Below are 19,358 nucleotides of genomic sequence, written 5' to 3'. Positions count from 1 at the left end.
ACGGCGGCGGTGCACAAATGCTGCGCAGCTAGCGCCATTCGACGGCCAACACCGCGGTTCCTGGTGTGTCCGCTGTGCCGTGCGTGTGATCATTGCTTGTACAGCCCTCTCGCAGTGTCCGGAGCAAGTATGGTGGGTCTGACACAACGGTGTCAATGTGTTCTTTTTTCCATTTCCAGGAGTGTATTTAGCTTCTTCTCCAAAGTCTCCATCAGTAACCATGTCTCACTGCCATACATAAGAACTGGTTTGATCACTGTTTTGTAGAGTATCAGCTTCAGTTTCCTGCTTTCTTAGAACAATGACAAAGTGTATACTGCAAACCAGACCAGATAAACAAATATTATGGTTTTGAAAGTATTCTTGAAGTAATCATCAGACATAAGTGAGAGAAAAAATGTTCTTTTTTACTCTTCACATGGCTGTACCATTTTAAGCAGGCACTTGTTGAATTTCTGACAAGAATAAAGGCAGACATAAAAAGTACACAGGAATATTCTGTGTAGTAGACTCGCTCAAGATAAACACCTTTACTGACTGATGTAATTTTATTTAGTTACTACATCCATTTAAAACAGTACATTTCACACTACTTTACACATGCAGAAATTACATTTCTTCAAGGTACGAGTAACTACAATAATCCAATACATAATTAATTTGGTTTCTCACTCAGTGGGGGACTAGTATTTTGAAGCTCAAACACACAAACATGAGACTTTGGATTACCATTATAAACTTAATAAATGCAGATCATCTTTGGTTTGGTAGTCGGTATTCTAATGACTATGCCCACACCTGAAATAAGAAAACATATCATAAAAACAAAATTTTGCTGAATATTAAATTAACACAATACTGTCAATTCACATCTAAAATAAATTACACACAGCTGCAATAATAAAACTTTTTCTTATCTGGTTAAGTCACTTTAGAGTGGCGTAAGTTAAATTCATTATCTGGAACACTATTACTGCCACACACAAATATGCTCTAATGACCAGTTTGGTAGCAAATACAGAAAGCAGATCTTAGTGCTTTCCCAACAGAAGAAGCAGTTGGAGACAAGCCGTGAAGGTAGTCTGTGAAAAATTCTGAACACAATTCCTGGATCACTAAACAGAGTTGAGATACTAATTAAAATAAGTTACTAATACATAACTGTAATAGAAAAATGCTGTACCTTAAAAAGGCTGAGGGGATGGGAAAAGATAAAAACATGAGGATGATGTCTACAACAGAAACTCCAATTAAAATGAACCAAAACGGACAGAATATGTTTAATTTGGGTTTTATGGAGAGAGATCACTACTGTACATCTCTCTGAGCAGTAAACTGCTGTGGCTACAGTGAAAGAAATGCAGAAATTACAATGGTGATAGTAAACTGGCCTTACTGCTACAGTTTCTTTTCAGACATTTCATAACTGAGACAGATGTTTCTAGTTAAAACAAAGAGCAGACAGTCACACACATTATTTCACTTTGTTCATAATTCTGTAGATTACTACTTCTCGGATAAAGAATGACAGGATAACCATCACCCCCAAACAAGTATTTGCCACAATATATACAAGTCTTCATATATGCTGTCACTCTCCATTCAGTCTAGATAATGCCAAGTGTAGGAGATCCCAAAGTACTAGTGTAAGATCAAAAAATCTACAGATGAGAGTATTCAAATCCTAATGGTAACCTGCTGAAGCATTCACAACAAAGTGCTAGAGTTTGAGTTACCATACTTGCCCCCGGATCTACATCTTATGTACCATATGGTGAACTGCAGAGAGTACCTTGTATGTAACTGAAAACATTACAGACAACATCAGCTCACTAGTACAAATATTACCCAATCACACTGTCATCATCGTTGGAGGAAACCTTGATCATCCACCAATCAATGGGGATAATTACAGTTTTTAAGCGGTGGACATGACAAGAAACCTTGAAAACAATGTAAGTGCCTCCTGTGGAAATATATTGGATCTAATGGCAGCAAAAAAGAGTTGACCTCTTTGAAGATGCACACGCTGAAACTAGTATCAGTGATCATGAGGCAGTTGTAGCAATAACGATTACCAAATTACAAAGATAAACTGAAACAAGAAGAAAGATCACAGCTCACATTTGAAAGAATAGTTTACCATTTCCATCACAGTTTGTGATGGAAGGGGCCCTAAATGGTACAGTTATTGTAAAGAAGCTTCTAAAGAAACACAGACTACTGTGCAAGTTGTGTAAAACAAAGCATAGGGATATATACAGATGCTGAATGAAATGCATTTGGCTAGCATGAGGGAAATGTGTGAAGAAGCTGTCAATGGTTACTGTACTGGAGTATTATCGAAAGATCTTTCACAAAACCTAAAGATATTTTTGTCATGTGAAAAGGCTATAAGTGACACCACAATAAGTGTCCAGACGCTGATGGATGAAACAGGAACTGAAAACAAAGGAAGCAAATTAAAAGCAGAAATACGTAACTCCGTTTTCAAATGTTCCCTTAAGAAGGAAAATGTAGGATTATTGCCTCAATATAATTCCTGCACCACTGAAAAGGTGAGTGATATATATGTCAGCAGTGTTGACAAACAGCTGAGAAAACTAAAATTGAAAAACTCCATGGCCCAATGGTATCCCTATCACATGCTATACAGCATTTCTGACCAAGTTAGTCCCTCTTCTAATCATAATATACCATAGATCCCTTGGATAAAAAAGGTACCCAGTAGCAGGAAAAAAACAAGGTAATATACATCTACACCATGTGATCAAAAGCATCTGGACACCAGCAAAAACATAAGTTTTTCATATTAGGTGCACTGTGCTGCGATCTACTGCCAGGTACTCCATATCAGCGACATCAGTCGTCATTAGACATCGTCAGAGACAGCAGAATGGGGTGCTCCGTGGAACTTACGGACTTCGAACATGGTCAGGTGATTGGGTGTCACTTGTGTCATATGTCTGTACATGAGATTTCCACACTCCTAAATCTCCCTAGGTCCACTGTTTCCAATGTGATAAAGAAGTGGAAACGTGAAGGGACACGTACAGCACAAAAGTGTACAGGCCGACTGTTGTCTGACAGAGACTGCCAACAGTTGAAGAGGGTCGTAATGTGTAATAGGCAGGTATCTATCCAGACCATCACACAGAAATTCCAAACTGCACCAGGATCCACTGCAAGTATTATAACAGTTAGGCGGAAGGTGAGAAAACTTGGACTTCATGGTTGAGCAGCTGCTCATAACCCACACACCACGCCATAAATGCCGAACGACGCCTTGCTTGCTGTAAGGAGCATAAACATTGGACAATTGAACAGTGGAAAAACACTGTGTGGAGTGACGAATCACATTATACAATGTGGCGTTCCGAATGCTGGGTGTTGTATGGCGAATGCCCAGTGAACGTCATCTGCCAGCGTGTGTAACGGCAACAGTAAATTTTGGAGGTGGTGGTGTTATGGTGTTGTGTTTTTCATGGAGGGGGCTTGTAATCCTTGTTGTTTTGCATGGCACTATCACAGCACAGGGCTACATTGATGTCTGAAGCACCTTCTTGCTTCCCACTGTTGACGAGCAATTCGGGTAAGGGGATTGCATCTTTCAACATGATCGAGCACCTGTTCACAATGCATGGCCTGTGGCAGATACACACATATCCATCCGCACATATACGGACACAAGCAGACATTGGCCTTTACATATGTCTGCTTGTGTCTGTATATGTGCGGATGGATGTGAGAGTGTGTGTGTGTGTGTGTGTGTGTGTGTGTGTGTGTGTGTGCGCGCGAGTGTATACCTGTCCCTTTTCCCCCTAAGGTAAGTCTTTCCACTCCCAGGACTGGAATGACTCCTTACCCTTTCCCTTAAAACCCACATCCTTTCGTCTTTCCCTCTTTTCTGATGAAGCAACCGTGGGTTGCAAAAGCTTGAATTCTGTGTGTGTGTTTGTGTTTGTTAGTGTCTTTATCAAAATACCAATGCTTTCGTTTGGTAAGTTACATCATCATCTCTGTTTTTAGATATATTTTTCCCACGTGGAATGTTTCCCTCTATTATATATATATATATATATATATATATATATATATATATATATATATATATATATATATAAAGAAAGATGATGAGACTTACCAAACAAAAGCGCTGGCAGGTCGATAGACACACAAATAAACACAAAACATACACACAAAAATCTAGCTTTCGCAACCAACGGTTGCCTCGTCAGGAAAGAGGGAAGGAGAAGGGAAGACAAAAGGATATGGGTTTTAAGGGAGAGGGTAAGGAGTCATTCCAATCCCGGGAGCAGAAAGACTTACCTTAGGGGGAAAAAAGGACAGGTATACACTCGCACACACACACATATCCATCCGCATATACACAGACACAAGACAAAATGTCTGTGAACCTCTTGGTTCAACCCTAGGAAATCCCCAAACCACCTTCCCTACCCTCTGGCTCCTACCCTTGTAACCGCCCCCGGTGTAAAACCTGTTCCATGCACCCTCCCACCACCACCTAATCCAGTCCTGTAACCCGGAAGGTGTACACGATCAAAGGCAGAGCCACGTTTGAAAGCAGCCACGTGATTTACCAGCTGACCTGCCTACACTGTGAAGCTTTCTATGTGGGAATGACCAGCAACAAACTGTCCATTCGCATGAACGGACACAGGCAGACAGTGTTTGTTGGTAATGAGGATCACCCTGTGGCTAAACATGCCTTGGTGCATGGTCAGCACATCTGGCACAGTGTTACACCGTCCGGGTTATCTGGATACTTCCCAATAACACCAACCTGTCAGAACTCCGGAGATGGGAACTTGCCCTTCAGTATATCCTCTCTTCTCGTTACCCACCAGGCCTCAACCTCCGCTAATTTCAAGTTGCTGCCGCTCATACCTCACCTGTCATTCAACAACATCTTTGCCTCTGTACTTCCGCCTCGACTGACATCTCTGCCCAAACTCTTTGCCTTTACAAATGTCTGCTTGTGTCTGTGTATGTGCGGATGGATATGTGTGTGTGTGCGAGTGTATACCTGTCCTTTTTTCCCCCCTAAGGTAAGTCTTTCCACTCCCGGGATTGGAATGACTCCTTACCCTCTCCCTTAAAACCCGCATCCTTTCGTATTTCCCTCTCCTTCCCTCTTTCCTGAAGAAGCAACCGTTGTTTACTGGAAGGGATAGAGACAATCCAACGACGAGCACTGTCTTTCGTCACAGGATCATTTACTCAATGGTGTGAGAGGATTATGGAGATGCTCAAGAGCTCCTAGTGGCAGACGCTACAAAAGAAGTACGAAGTGCGCATCACGAAGAGATTTACTGTTGAAATTTGAAGAGTGTACGTTCCAAGAAGAGTTGGGCAACATATTACTTCCTCTCACATATGTCTCAAGCAAAGACGACAATGAGAAAATTGGAAAAATAAGAGCTCATATGGAGGTTTAGTGACAATCATCTGTCATTCTTTCTGTGTATCATTCACGAATGAAACAGGGAGACAGAAAGTGGTTCCAGAAGAACTCTCAATCAGATAGAGTAAAGTGGTTTGCGAAGAAAAGATTTCATGTAGCTGTATCATTTAGTATAATGGAAGATCAAGGATAGGTCAACTATGAACAAAAGCGATGTTACCTCTTGCTAATATCCTGTTACAATTTAATAGCAAACACCACTCCACTGCACTGATCCTTACAAAAAGCTATCCACCCAAATAGTATGGAATAATCTTTGTGCTGGTAACCTTTATGCACGTAGAAGCATTATACATATCCTATTATCAAATCACACTATGTGAGTGAAGGCACTAGAGAAAGGAAGACTGTGTATGAGGGATCACCAAATTGAGCAATTTTGTTCTTCAGCTTGTAATTTAGGCAGAGCTTGAGAATTGAGACAGTTATATATCGCAAGAGCACAAAAGCACATGTTTGTGTGTTGAAGATGCATGTAACATAGTGGCTGACATTGGGTGGGACAGGGGACAGGATCAGCCATAGTGGACAGACTGATTTCCATATAATCTGAAATGGTTCTTTCAAGCGCCCACAGGTTCAAGGAAGAGATCCTTCAACCTTTTGTTCTATCACATTTTGGTGCCACAGGTGCATTCTTACATTTTAAGGGTGACAATACTCATCCTTGAAGATTCTCAGAAGGGGATAACAAACAAGAAAATTAGGATAATATAAAAATAATTTGGCTAGCATTCTGTCCAGACTTGAACCACAAAAAAAATTGACAGTGATTGGCTTGTAATATGTACCGTAACTAGATCAGGACCTCCCATGATTGATCTGTAGTTAGAGCTAGTTCGTCATAAGAAAGAGCGAAGTTTTCCTCAAGTATTGTTCTTGTTACACTGTGACTCAGCTATTTTCTCTTTCTTAGCATCTGTTATGGCTGCCTTGTCCACTGGCTTTGTTTGTATACTTACACTACTTACTAACAAACCGTGTTTGAAAACTAGCACTAGTATTCAATTTTGATCGCTTCAAAAGCATCAACATTTTTGGAGCTTAAATGAACTAAATACATAATATACACAGATTTAACAATATGATGAAAATTCTTAAGAAATTAGTCCTAAAATTTAAAGTAGAATAAATTTACCCGTAAAGTATAATCCCAGCTTCCGGTAGAAAGAGCTGTTCCATCAGGTGACACTTGCAGGCAAGATACCCTGTTCTCATGACCATACAACAGAGTCACTCTTACACACTTTAGTGAATCCCAGACATTAACAGTATAATCATTATATCCAGCAAATAGAAGCCTCCCTAGAATCAAACAAAGAACAAGATGTGTAAGGACATTTATATGTTGGGCTGTCAGAAAGGGAGAAAATACGCTAAAAAAGAAAAAAAAAAGAAGAAAAAAAAGTAAACGTAATTTCACATCTCCGCTGAAATTACAAGTGGCAACACAAAAATAGTAACTTTGGTAAATATAAATTGTAAGAATACTCCTATAATGAACTGCAAAGAGGACTGAACATAACGAAATGTAAGAGGTTAAAATGTTAACGTCTCTGGGGTAAAAGGAGTGGATCTTCCTGCAATAAAGATTTTTTCACTTTTGTATTTTGGGTAGGCCATCACATGAATTTCCAACACTAGCGCAGATATCTTCCCTGCATTTAGTAGTACACTGTAATATGATTATTAACATTTTGTTGATCAACAGAATCATATTTATGGTTTACATTTAGTAGTTTCAGTTACTGAGTAACTATACCTCTTAGTTTAGAAGCCTTACTGTTAGAGCATTTAAATGTCAGGAAGGCGTTTCTGAAAGTATTTGTATGGAGTGTAGCCATGTATGGAAGTGAAACATGGACGATAAATAGTTTGGGCAAGAAGAGAATAGAAGCTTTCGAAATGTGGTGCTAAAGAAGAATGCTGAAGATAACATGGGTAGATCACATAACTAATGAGGAAGTATTGAATAGAATTGGGGAGAAGAGGAGTTTGTGGCACAACTTGACTAGAAGGAGGAGGAGGAGGAGGAGGAGTTTACTGTTTAATGTCCCGTCGACAACGAGGTCAGTAGAGACGGAGCACAAGCTCGGATTAGGAAAGGACGGGGAAGGAAATCGGCAGTGCCCTTTCTAAGGAACCGTCCTGGTATTTGCCTGAAGCGATTTAGGGAAATCACGGAAAACCTAAATCAGGATGGCCGGACGCGGGATTGAACTGTCGTCCTCCCGAATGCGAGTCCAGTGTGCTAACCACTGCGCCATCTCGCTCGGTGACTAGAAGAAGGGATCGGTTGGTAGGACATGTTCTGAGGCATCAAGGGATCACCAATTTTGTATTGGAGGGCAGTGTGAAGGGTAAAAATCGTAGAGGGAGACCAAGAGATGAATATACTAAGCAGATTCAGAAGGATGTAGGTTGCAGTAGGTACGGGGAGATGAAGAAGCTTGCACAGGATAGAGTAGCATGGAGAGCTGCATCAAACCAGTCTCAGGACTGAAGAAGACAACAACAACAACAACAACAACTGTTAGAACCCAATGAAGTGCTGTTTATGACATGTCCAAACTTTTTAATAATAATTTTACTCAATTTACAAATGTTTAACCCTTGTCCCCTCCACACTAACTTGTCACAGCAGTGTTTCCACTCCAAAATACACTCCTGGAAAGCTTCGTTTGGAATATGCAGTGAATGTGATGAATTGTTCTTAATGTTACTATTGTTGTCAAAATGACATCTGTTCAGAACTGAAAACTAGGTTAGAGACCAATAAATAATTGTTCAAGAACATGACCTGCCATCAGCCTCTTTTAAACAATGCCACCATACAACAGATTCATTGTATGTTCTCTTTCTTCACTACCTTTTTGGTACTTACATTGTGATTCACTTGTTTCCTTACATGTTGATCAACACTTAATTTATTCTAGCACAATGCAGCTACATTACTGTCAATCTCTGTCCATCACAGCAACATTATAATCATTATTTGTCATAATATCTCATTGGTAGTAAGTTTAAATACAACTGTAGATACTGCCTACAGGAAAATTAAAGAGACCTTTGGAGAAAAGAGAACCATTTGTGTGAATATTAAGAGCTCAGTTGGAAAACCAGTTCTAAGCAAAGAAGGGAAGGCAGAGAGTTGAAAGGAGTATACAGAGGGGCTATACATGGGCGATGTACTTGAGGGCAATATTACAGAAATGGAAGAGGACGTAGATGAAGATGAAATGAGAGATATGATACTGCATGAAGAGTCTGACAGAGCACTGAAAGACCTACGCTGAAACAAGGCCCCATTCCAACATTCCATTAGAACTACAATCTGGTGAGCAAGATGTAGGAGCCAGACCCTCTGACTTCAAGACGAATATGATAATTCCAATGCCAAGAAAGCACGTGTTGACATATGTGAAAATTACCAAACTATCAGTTTAATAAGTCGCGGCTGCAAAATACTAACATGAATTCTTTACAGAGGAATGGAAAAACTGGTAGAAACTGACCTCGGGGAAGATCAGTTTGAATTCCATAGAAATATGGGAACACGTGAGGCAATACTGACCCTATGAATTATCTTAGATGAAAGATTAAGGAAAGGCAAACCTACTTTTCTAGCATTTGTCGACTTAGAGAAAGCTTTTGAAAATGTTGACTGGAATACTGTCCTTCAAATTCTGTAGGTGACAGCGGGCAAATACAGGGAGCGAAAGGATGTTTACAATTTGTACAGAAACCAGATGGTAGTTATAAGAGCCGAGGGGCATGAAAGGGAAGCAGTGGTTCAGAAGGGAGTGAGACAGGGTTGTAGCCCCTCCCCGATGTTATTCAATTTGTATATTGAGCAAGCAGTGAAGGAAACAAAAGAAAAATTCAGAGGAGGTATTAAAATCCATGGAGAAGAAATAAAAACTTCCTGGCAGATTAAAACTGTGTGCCGGACCGAGACTCGAACTCGGGACCATTTCCTTTCGCGGGCAAGTGCTCTGCCAACTGAGCTACCCAAGCACGACTCACGCCCCGTCCTCACAGCTTTACTTCTGCCAGTACCTCATCTCCTACCTTCCGAACTTTACAGAAGCTCTCCTGCGAGCCTTGCATAACTAGCACTCCTGAAAGAAAGGATATTGCGGAGACATGGCTTAGCCACAGCCTGGGGGATGTTTCCAGAATGAGATTTTCACTCTGCAGCGGAGTGTGTGCTGATATGAAACTTCCTGGCAGATTAAAACTGTGTGCCGGACCGAGACTCGAACTCGGGACCTTTGCCTTTCGCGGGCAAGTGCTCTGCCAGGAAGTTTCATATCAGCGCACACTCCGCTGCAGAGTGAAAATCTCATTCTAAAAACTTTGAGGTTCGCTGATGACATTGTAATTCTATCAGAGACAGCAAAGGACTTGGAAGAGCAGTTGAACGGAATGGACAGTGTCTTGAAAGGAGGATATAAGATGAACATCAACAAAAGCAAAACGAGGGTAATGGAATGTAGTCAAATTAAATCAGGTGATGCTGAGGGAAGAAGATTAGGAAATGAGACACTTAAACTAGTAGATGAGTTTTGCTATCTGGGGAGCAAAATAAGTGGTGATGATTGAAATAGAGAGGATATAAAATGTTGACTGGCAATGGCAAGGAAAGTGATTCTGAAGAAGAGAAATTTGTTAACATCGAGCATAGATTTAAGTGCCAGGAAGTCTTTTCTTAAAGTATTTGTATGGACTGTAGCCACGTATGGAAGTAAAACATAGACAATAAATAGTTTAGACAAGAAGAGAATAGAAGTTTTTGAAATGTGGTGCTACAGAAGAATGCTGAAGATTAGATGGGTAGATGATGTAATTTATTAGGAGGTACCGAATAGAATGGGGAAGAAGAGGGATTTGTGGCACAACTTGACTAGAAGAAAGGATCGGTTGGTAGGACACATTCTGAGGCATCAAAGGATCATCAATTTAGTATTGGAGGGAAGCGCGGAGGGCAAAAATCATAGAGGGAGACCAAGGCATGAGTACACTAAACAGATTCGGAAGGATGTAGGTTGCATTAGTTACTCGGAGATGAAGAAGCTTGTAAAGGATAGAGTAGCATGCAGAGCTCCATCAAGCCAATCTCTGGACTGACGACAGCAACAACAACAACAGCAACAACAACAACAACAACAACAGGTAAATGAGCATATTATTTGGTTTTTAACTAATTTTGCTTTCTGACATACATACATACATACATACATAGGTTTTTATGGCCAGTAAGATACTGAACAAAATATTTGTTTGTATAATGCTTAATTATACAGTTTTAACTAATTTCTATACTTACATAATTAATTTTAAAGTCTATTTGCAAACTTGCTAAATGAAGTGCCTCATTAGATGCTGAAGTTTATCTACGCATGACACCAGCTGTACACCATCATCAGCAAAACTATAAGGTAGTTCAGGTACATTCCCTCATATATATATTCCTTAATCATTTTCTCAGTTCAAAAATCATTAACACACATCTGGCTGTTGAGAATAGTTACACGATATGGAATTATCCTGCTTGACTACTCTTTCAGTTCTGAATTTCCCATTGTCAAGATGAAATCTGACATATATTATTCAGTTTATTAACGCAGATTGAAGCAATAGCTTGTTCCTCATGGGGTGTTACTATATATTTTGTTGAAATTGGGTCAAAAGTTTTCTCAAAACCTCATTTCTTCCAGTTTCAATAGCTTCTGTACAAAAACAGTCATTTCCTGTGACTTTTTATTTCTTCATAACTCAAGCAGTTTTATGTATCTCATCCAACACAATCCTTGTGATGTCATTTTGTTTTCATTATTAAGTATCTATGTTCTCGATTCAGTTCTTAAACTATCTACTTGTTCTTGTCTTCTTCTACTTTCTACAGATATGCACATTCACCAATGGATGATTTCCATCACATTTTCCATTACTTCTCAGTTTTCTGTGGATTGCACCAATGATTGATTATTATGCTGTTCCAGCCAGTTTAATGTCTCACAGGCAAGAGGTCCAAAGACAATCCTTAGACCAGGTCAAAGACAAACATGTAAGTATTTTCTTCTTAAGCCTTGAGAAAATGTGTAATGCTCATTTAACGTGGCAGTTTACTATATTGTCTGGTGTCAAGTCTCCAAAAAGTCAAGTGCACAGATCAGCATTAAAAAGGGAAAAATTCTTGTGATGATAATGAATTTTGTCTTTTTGGTATTTACTGTGTTCTCATAATTCATCAACTAATTGTAGACCATCTATATTATCAACAATTAGGACTGCATTAAAAGTGTAGCAGGTGACTACTTTCTTTTCACTTCAAATTCATATTTTCACATAATCTTTTAATAATTTATGCCAAACAGAGAGTGAATGAAATTTGAGGTAACATATATTCCTGAATTACTCCACTTTTAATTTGCGTTTAGATGAATGTATCACATTTTAACAGCACAGTTTGGTTCCAATATAGGTTTCTGATGCAATGGATGCCCTGGTCTGTGACTGTGGAGCTACATAACTTCATGATGCTGAACTTTATCAAAAGATTTTTGTGAGGCACACACCCTTTCTTTGATTGTAACAATTCTGGACAAGCACCTCTGTTGTGGCATGCAACTTCAATTGCTCTGAGTCCCTGCATAGACACAAATTGTAATTCACATACACCTCTTCCAGATTTCTTAAGTATACTTTAGTGTATTACTGCCACTGATGTTTTTAATACATAACTTATCAGATTGTGTCTGTACTCCATGCAGAAACTTGTTCAGGTGAGCCAATTAAACAGATATTACTTTCAGTTCCTCCCATGGACGAATGTTTCTACATCTTTTTCCCAAATACAATTGTTCTCCTTACTGATAACAACTATCCAATTGTCTTGGTTTATTCTTATGTTAAATTTTCCCTTCTTATACATTCCAGTGGACTGCTTTGTTATTCTGATGTTACAGTAACATTCTATTTCAGCACATTCACATTCAAGTCCTCTTTTTACATTCTTAGCTCTGATATTATTAGACTTTGAGTAAGATTAAAGATGAATATGGCACTAGCTTAAAAATGAATGTGTGTAATTAGAACAACTGTGAAATCATGGTTTTCATCTTTACCAAAAACTGAATCATACAGATGCACCTGCCATCATAGTGTTTGAAACACGGTGTCTAGCAAACATAAATTTCTATTCGCGTTTGCTTCATATTCTTTATTGTTTTCGATTGTATGTGTTTTCAAAATTTCATGTTAACTTCTTCCATCCTTTTGGAGACATTTTCAAATAGATGAATTCAGTTATGCTTATTTTATCATGATCTATTACAACCGCTCTTGGACTAGTGGTTAGCATCAATCCCTCTGGATCACGCAGTCCTATTTGTGATTCCTGACTGCATCAGAGATTTTCTTTATTGCAACTAGACTTTCATGTTGTCCCCATCATTTCACCTACTCTTCATGCGATGCACAAGTTGCTAAAGTGGTGTCAAATAGAAAGACTTGCACCAGGTGGCTGAAAAACCATAGACGGAGTCTCCTAGCCGATAACACCAAATGAACCTGTAATATCTTTTGCGTTTGCCTAAGTGCCTTCATTACATAACAATATCTTTTTTTTTTTTCTTTGCCATCATAGTCTTAATTTACTAAGTTGTTTCATGTGTTGCTTGATTTTATTTGAAGTCTTTAATAAATTATCATCAGTACATATCATGAATTATTTGTCTGTATGTGAAGGCTAGCCTCATGAATACTGTAGGGACTTTTATGCAGTTTTCACTGATAGATAAGCATGACTGACAAGGATGGGTTGTGTATATAATTTATACACCTGATAAGTCACTGGCTGTAGTTATTTAGTGCTACCTGTGTGAAGCTGTGTCAAGTTACTATTATTTTGCGTTTCAGATTAATTGTGTAATGAGTGTTTCTTTCTACATATCTCTGTGTCTATTTTCGCTCTTGATCTTACTAGTCTACGATCACTTCAAATTCTCAAGCAGTTTAAGACCACCCCATCCCATACAATATCCTTACAGACTGATAAAATATAATCAATTTTAATCTCTGTTCCAATTGGTCTTTGCCAAATCATTTACTATTTGCTTTCATCTGAAAGAATGTTTTAAGGAGTCTCAGCATACTGTATTACAGTATCATCTCTTCTGGTTTAAATGTCATATCAAAAGTGTCACAATGAAGGTATTTTTCTTGTCCTCCTTTTTGCATTAAAATCTCCTTTTATCATCTTGTAGTGCATGTAAAAGAATCATATACTGCCACACAGATGTACCTCTGCTCACTGCATATCATAGTCCATAGAAATTAGCATGATCACAATATGACCACCAGTAATTGCTTGCATGAAAAGGTTTTCTGAGACACAATACATACTAATAAAAAGTAATGGCATGATACAAGTACACTCAAAATGAAGTGATGGGATACATTGCATTTTTCGGCAGGGCACCACTCAGGCAGGTTGTGGAGATGTTACAGAGCAGATTACATTTAGCTGGGATAATGATGATATGTCTGCTATTGTTCCTCACTGGGGAACAGTACAAGAATCTCCCGTATATAAGTACAGAAACAGCCCAGGGGCATAAAATACAATGCATAAGTACTGATTAATACAAAAAGGTCAAACTAACTGTCATGAAAGTCACTCACCACTAACAGAGAAATCCACAGAATTAACACCAAAGATGATGCTCTCTTTGGAGTACACAGCAACTTCTTTGTCTGCCCTCAGATCAAATAAACGACACTGAAAAGGTAAATTTCATGAGTTTCATCCCCACAATCCCATTTTAATGTTTCAAAAAATATACTTTGGGAAATAACAAACACACTCACTGTTGCATCATCAGAACCGGTAGCTACAGCATCTCCACTTGGATGAAATTTCACACTATTTATGTCTGACTGATGGCCTTCAAATGACTGAACACACTGCCCTGTTCGCATGTCCCATATGAGAACCATCCGGTCACAGCTCTGTGAAATGAGACAATGATTCAGAGGGGGTACTTAACAAAACAGTTTTACTGGATGGACATGCTCTTTGATTCTCCTGCTTGCCGCATGCAAATAACAAACCAAAATAACAATTAATTTTAATCTTTTTAAGATACAAACTGATCCTGTAAATTCGGAAGCTATTGGCAATTGAATTGAATTTTAATATAGTTCTACTTGTATTACATGCAAATCAATTAAACACATATGAGATGGTATATGTCACATGTGTATGGATGCCGGGGAACTGCATTTGCATACTGGAATTGTAAACTATGATGTGCAGCGTGCTGCAGTCCACACTGTAGTAATCACACACTTCAGTTATCATGGATTCCACAGTTTAACTTTTTCTATAATTTTGATACTATACAGCTGGTTGTAGAAATTCCAGTAAAAGTCACGGGTTCCAAGAATATGTCCCACAGCCGTAACAACTAGTATCAAGACTAAAGAATAATTATCAAGTGTTTTTGCCCACCGAGAACCAACATACACTGTCATCATACTATCTGAATCCTATATATGCCAGTTAATATAATCACAATTTATGTCTAATCTCAATTAGCATACACACTATTTCCTGAAATAATACAAGCTGTGGATCCACATAAATTTTCTCTGAAAAAAGGATGGGATTGTGGATTAGTGGGTTGGTTTTGATACACTATGTAGAAAAATAGTGAAGTGGATACAAGTTCAGAGCTGAAATAACTTGGGGATGACAAAGGCATTTTATAATTTATGTCAATTGTGAGTAGAATGTGTGGTGCTGGATTTTCTCTTTGAAGCAAATAACTATACTTTAGGGATTAGTGTATACAAGCAAGCAGTAAAATCAGTACTCTAAGCAGAAAGTTACCACTGCTACATTAGCTATCCTGGAATTGATATTTTGTATTTTCCAGTAAGTGGTTTTCCAGCACTTTAAACCTCTCAGGTTTTTTAGGCATGAACGATTAATGGCATGCTTCCGGGTGTTCAACTGAGTTGCTCTTTCCATTTTACACAAAATATTTCGACGATCGATCCAGCCATCCTCATCAGGTGCTGCGAGATTTCCTGTTATGTGCACTAGCTGTCTGGACTTCAATCACACTGTGAACTGTTGTTGGGCTCATGCTGCTATTTATAGCCAAATTGGGTTCCCCATACTCCCTTCACCCTTTGACTGTCTTTTGTTTTATCAGAACTCACTCTAATATTCCATAAAATGCAAATTCTCTCAGTATTCACCACATCTGGTGGATTTGATGGCCAGTGAGGTTTTAATAAATTGAGTGTTGGCCACAAGCATCATTTAAATTGAAATCTTCATCCATGTTTACTATGTTTTCCGAGATCTTTATTATGATAGACCGTTAATTATATCATCATAGAAACTAGGCATTTGCACCACGATACTCGTCTCATTTCATGATTATATTTAAGGTAGTTCTCAGTGACAGCTGATCTGCTTGGTTGTGTTAGCCAAGTTTGTTGTTTATGTTCCTTGCATCTTTCCTTGACTGTTCTTATAGTCAGCCCCATGAAAGACATGCAAGGAATTAAAACATAACCCAGCTGTTGGACACCTATATTACCTTTACCAGTACATAGAATACTTTTTATCTCAGTTGATGGAAGTGAAATTTACTCAAGCTATCATCATTCATCACAAAGAAATTCGATGCTCAAAACTCTGGTCCCCTCGAACACTTTCAGACAAAGACAGTCTTGGCAAAAAATTACAACAGCTACAAACAGCGATCCAAACAAATGGGTTCAGTTGAGGAAAGATGCAAGGAACATCAACACAGCAAATCAGCTGTCACAGAAATGAAATACAATGAGATCAAGTCTATGGGACAGCATAATTAAGAAATTCATCAAAATAAACGTTTCAGAAAATGTAATAACAGGGGCAGAAGTTTCAGGGTAAATAATGCTTGGAGTCCAGCACTTGATTTTGTAAAATCTCGCTAGCCATCAAATTCACCAGAGCAGGAAAATGCCGAGAGAATTTGTGTTTCATGTAATATCAGTGCAAGGTCAGAAAAACAGTAAGCACAGAGGACTTAGGGAGCACAGGGAATTGAACTCGGCTATAAATAGTGGCACGAGACCAACAACAGTTCACAGTCTGGTTGGAGTTCAGGCAGTGAACACACAAAACAGCAAAACTCACAGGAACTGAAAATGACAGGTAGGTCAGTGATCAAAATATTGCGCATAGAATGGAAACTACATCTTGGCAGAACACCCGGTAGTACAACATTAATTAACTAATCAGACCATCAGTCAAGTAGTGAATGCACTCTTATCACTATAGTATCTATACGTTCCAGTTTATGAATAGATGATGGAACTGAATAAGTTTTATTGAACAGGAACAAATGGTTTTAGCATTTTAGTGAACTGAATTACAACAGCACTAAGTAAATTAATGGTTGAGATGACACAGTACATGGAAGAAAAAAAACGGGGAGAGAGAGAGAGAGAGAGAGAGAGAGAGAGAGAGAGAGAGAGACAGTAGAAATACAATCATGGGATGAATTATTAATTCACTCAGCTTCATAGGAAGCTGTGTAAACAGGTCAAAAATGAATTGGGCTTTACAAAGCAACAAAGCAAATACTGCATTGTCAGTGAAGAGAAGAGAAAACAAAATACTACATAACCGACAAAATGTCAAATTTGTGTTTTTCAGTCAGTTGATATCCTTGACTCTCAGTGCAACTGTTCTGGCCAGGCAGGATTCTGAATTTTTAATTACTCACTCACAAAGAAAATTAACTAAAATAATAACACATATGTGGTACATGTAACACATATGTGGTACATATACATGGAAATACTGTATAACAGCAAAAGAAATAAGTAAGAATAACCATAGTGTTTTGGGTGTAGTAAACAATACCACATAAATGCAAAAGCATGTGCAGCCATAACACAATATTGCTGCTTAATACTGGACATATCCCTCCCAGTGTTCGAAAGTGGTTCCTTGGTTGTAGCTTCAGTTCGTGAAAATACAGCATTTTACAAGACAGTTTTTTTTTTATTGGGGAAGAAATAGTATCTTGGCTGAAATTAGCATGTAAAAGCAGATATTCCTTCCTGAGAGTGATTGACAGCAGTAAGAAATTTTCATTATTTACCTCACATTAACAGCAAACCATTAAGACTATGAAACTTAAAGAGTATCACAGCTCCTTTATTGTGATATAAATCAGAACATCAGGCTTTGCTCATTTTATGTTTTAGTCATTCCTGGCATGGATTTTTAGAATATCCACTTAATTGTAGGTAAGAACAGTAGTAACTGTGAAAGTTACATGGATGGAAGAAGAATTAATTTCATCTACAGGGTTCTCAGTCATTTTTCCTAGACCATCTAATGACACAGATAATTTTTCTTGTGATTATTATTAATAATAATAGTACTGATATCGTTGTTATTATAAATACATGAATTTGAGCTTCAACTTTTAACTTCTTAACTTGATTTACAAATATTTTTTTACCTAGAAACTTAGGCAGCTGTATCCAAGAATGCTCAAAATGATACAGCAGTCACAGTTGCCACTGGGGACAACAGTACTACTTCACATTCATCAATACACAATTGCATCTGATTGTTTACCAGGAAATTCAAGTAACTAATTGAAAGATTACGGAAGCAAAGAAGTTGAAATAGGAGGCCAGGAATTTTATGGCAACTTAAGCAGTGATGGGAAAAATAGCCAATAAAATTCTGAGAACATACTGGATATAAAAAAAGAGTTGAAGTGGCAAAACTTAGGTCTGACACATAGTTTGAAGTTGTGTCAGAAATCCTTTCTAAGGAAGGCCTTCAGTTTTCTGCTAGTGATAGGTAGGTATTATTTGAATGATTCTGGAAAATTTTGTCATGGCAACAGGGAAAGATATACGTAATCAATTTTGTGGACAAAATTTCAAACCAACGTCCACGGAAGATCACAGGAAAATCCAGGAGAAAAGACACGCAGATTTATCACTTGAGAAAAAGAGGTGGAAAAACAAAGTATGCAAGAAGCTATTTCTCAATATTCTTGAGATTTGGGATTAAAGAATGGACTGTTCAGTATTGGCTTATAATTCCACACACGGGATGACCAGAAGATAACCTGCGTAAAAGAATACTGGCTTCTGAAACAGCCCTCACATTACTGCAGGAAATGCTCCTCCAAGCTGTACCCTGAGCCTATTCTATAATGCAAACAACTGTATGCAGAATGAGATTTTCACTCTGCAGCGGAGTGTGCACTGATATGAAACTTCCTGGCAGATTAAAACTGTGTGCTGGACCGAGACTCGAACTCGGGACCTTTGCCTTTCGCGGGCAAGTGCTCTACCAACTGAACTACCCAAACACGACTCACGACCTGCCCTCAGAGCACAGGAGATGAGGTACTGGCAGAACTGAAGCTGTGAGGACAGGTTGTGAGTTGTGCTTGGGTAGCTCAGTTGGTAGAGCACTTGCCTGCGAAAGGCAAAGGTCCCAAGTTCGAGTCTCGGTCCGGCACACAGTTTTAATCTGCCAGGAAGTTCCAACATCTGTATGGAATCTAAAAGGAAAAATATAATATGGAGAAGGTTCCACCATTATGTTGGACCACATTTGACTTGGTTTTCAAAGAGGGTAATCTTCGATTATTCTCTTCCAAGAAAGCCCAGCATGACTTTCATTCTAATTACAGGCTCGGAGACTTGAGCAAAGACATGTGGAAGCAGCATACAGAAAAGAAAGAGCAGCCATGGCTGCAAAAAGATCCCCAGTGGAAGCTGTGCTCAGAATACAACATTGACTTACAGGCCATGAAATTAGCTA

The 19,358-nt window shown here is 38.6% G+C and overlaps 1 protein-coding gene across 4 annotated transcripts in view; it reads right to left on the bottom strand.

Annotated features, from left to right (window-relative positions):
- Positions 1 to 529: 529 nt before the first annotated feature.
- LOC126187319 (guanine nucleotide-binding protein subunit beta-5) overlaps positions 530 to 19,358 on the bottom strand; it is a 180,027-nt gene continuing 161,198 nt past the window's right edge. For all 4 annotated transcript variants that reach the window (XM_049928332.1, XM_049928331.1, XM_049928329.1 and 1 more), the window contains 4 exons: positions 14,363 to 14,503; positions 14,177 to 14,273; positions 6,627 to 6,793; positions 530 to 798 (listed from right to left, as the gene is read on the bottom strand). In XM_049928332.1, coding sequence (XP_049784289.1) covers positions 787 to 798; positions 6,627 to 6,793; positions 14,177 to 14,273; positions 14,363 to 14,503 — 417 coding nt within the window. In that variant the 3' untranslated portion in view covers positions 530 to 786. The remainder of the gene's footprint in view (positions 799 to 6,626; positions 6,794 to 14,176; positions 14,274 to 14,362; positions 14,504 to 19,358) is intronic.

This window comes from Schistocerca cancellata, chromosome 5, assembly GCF_023864275.1.
Source record: "Schistocerca cancellata isolate TAMUIC-IGC-003103 chromosome 5, iqSchCanc2.1, whole genome shotgun sequence".
NCBI lineage: Eukaryota > Metazoa > Arthropoda > Insecta > Orthoptera > Acrididae > Schistocerca > Schistocerca cancellata.
The sequence above is the reverse complement of the archived record's forward strand: the minus strand, read 5'-3'. Positions and strand labels throughout refer to the sequence as shown.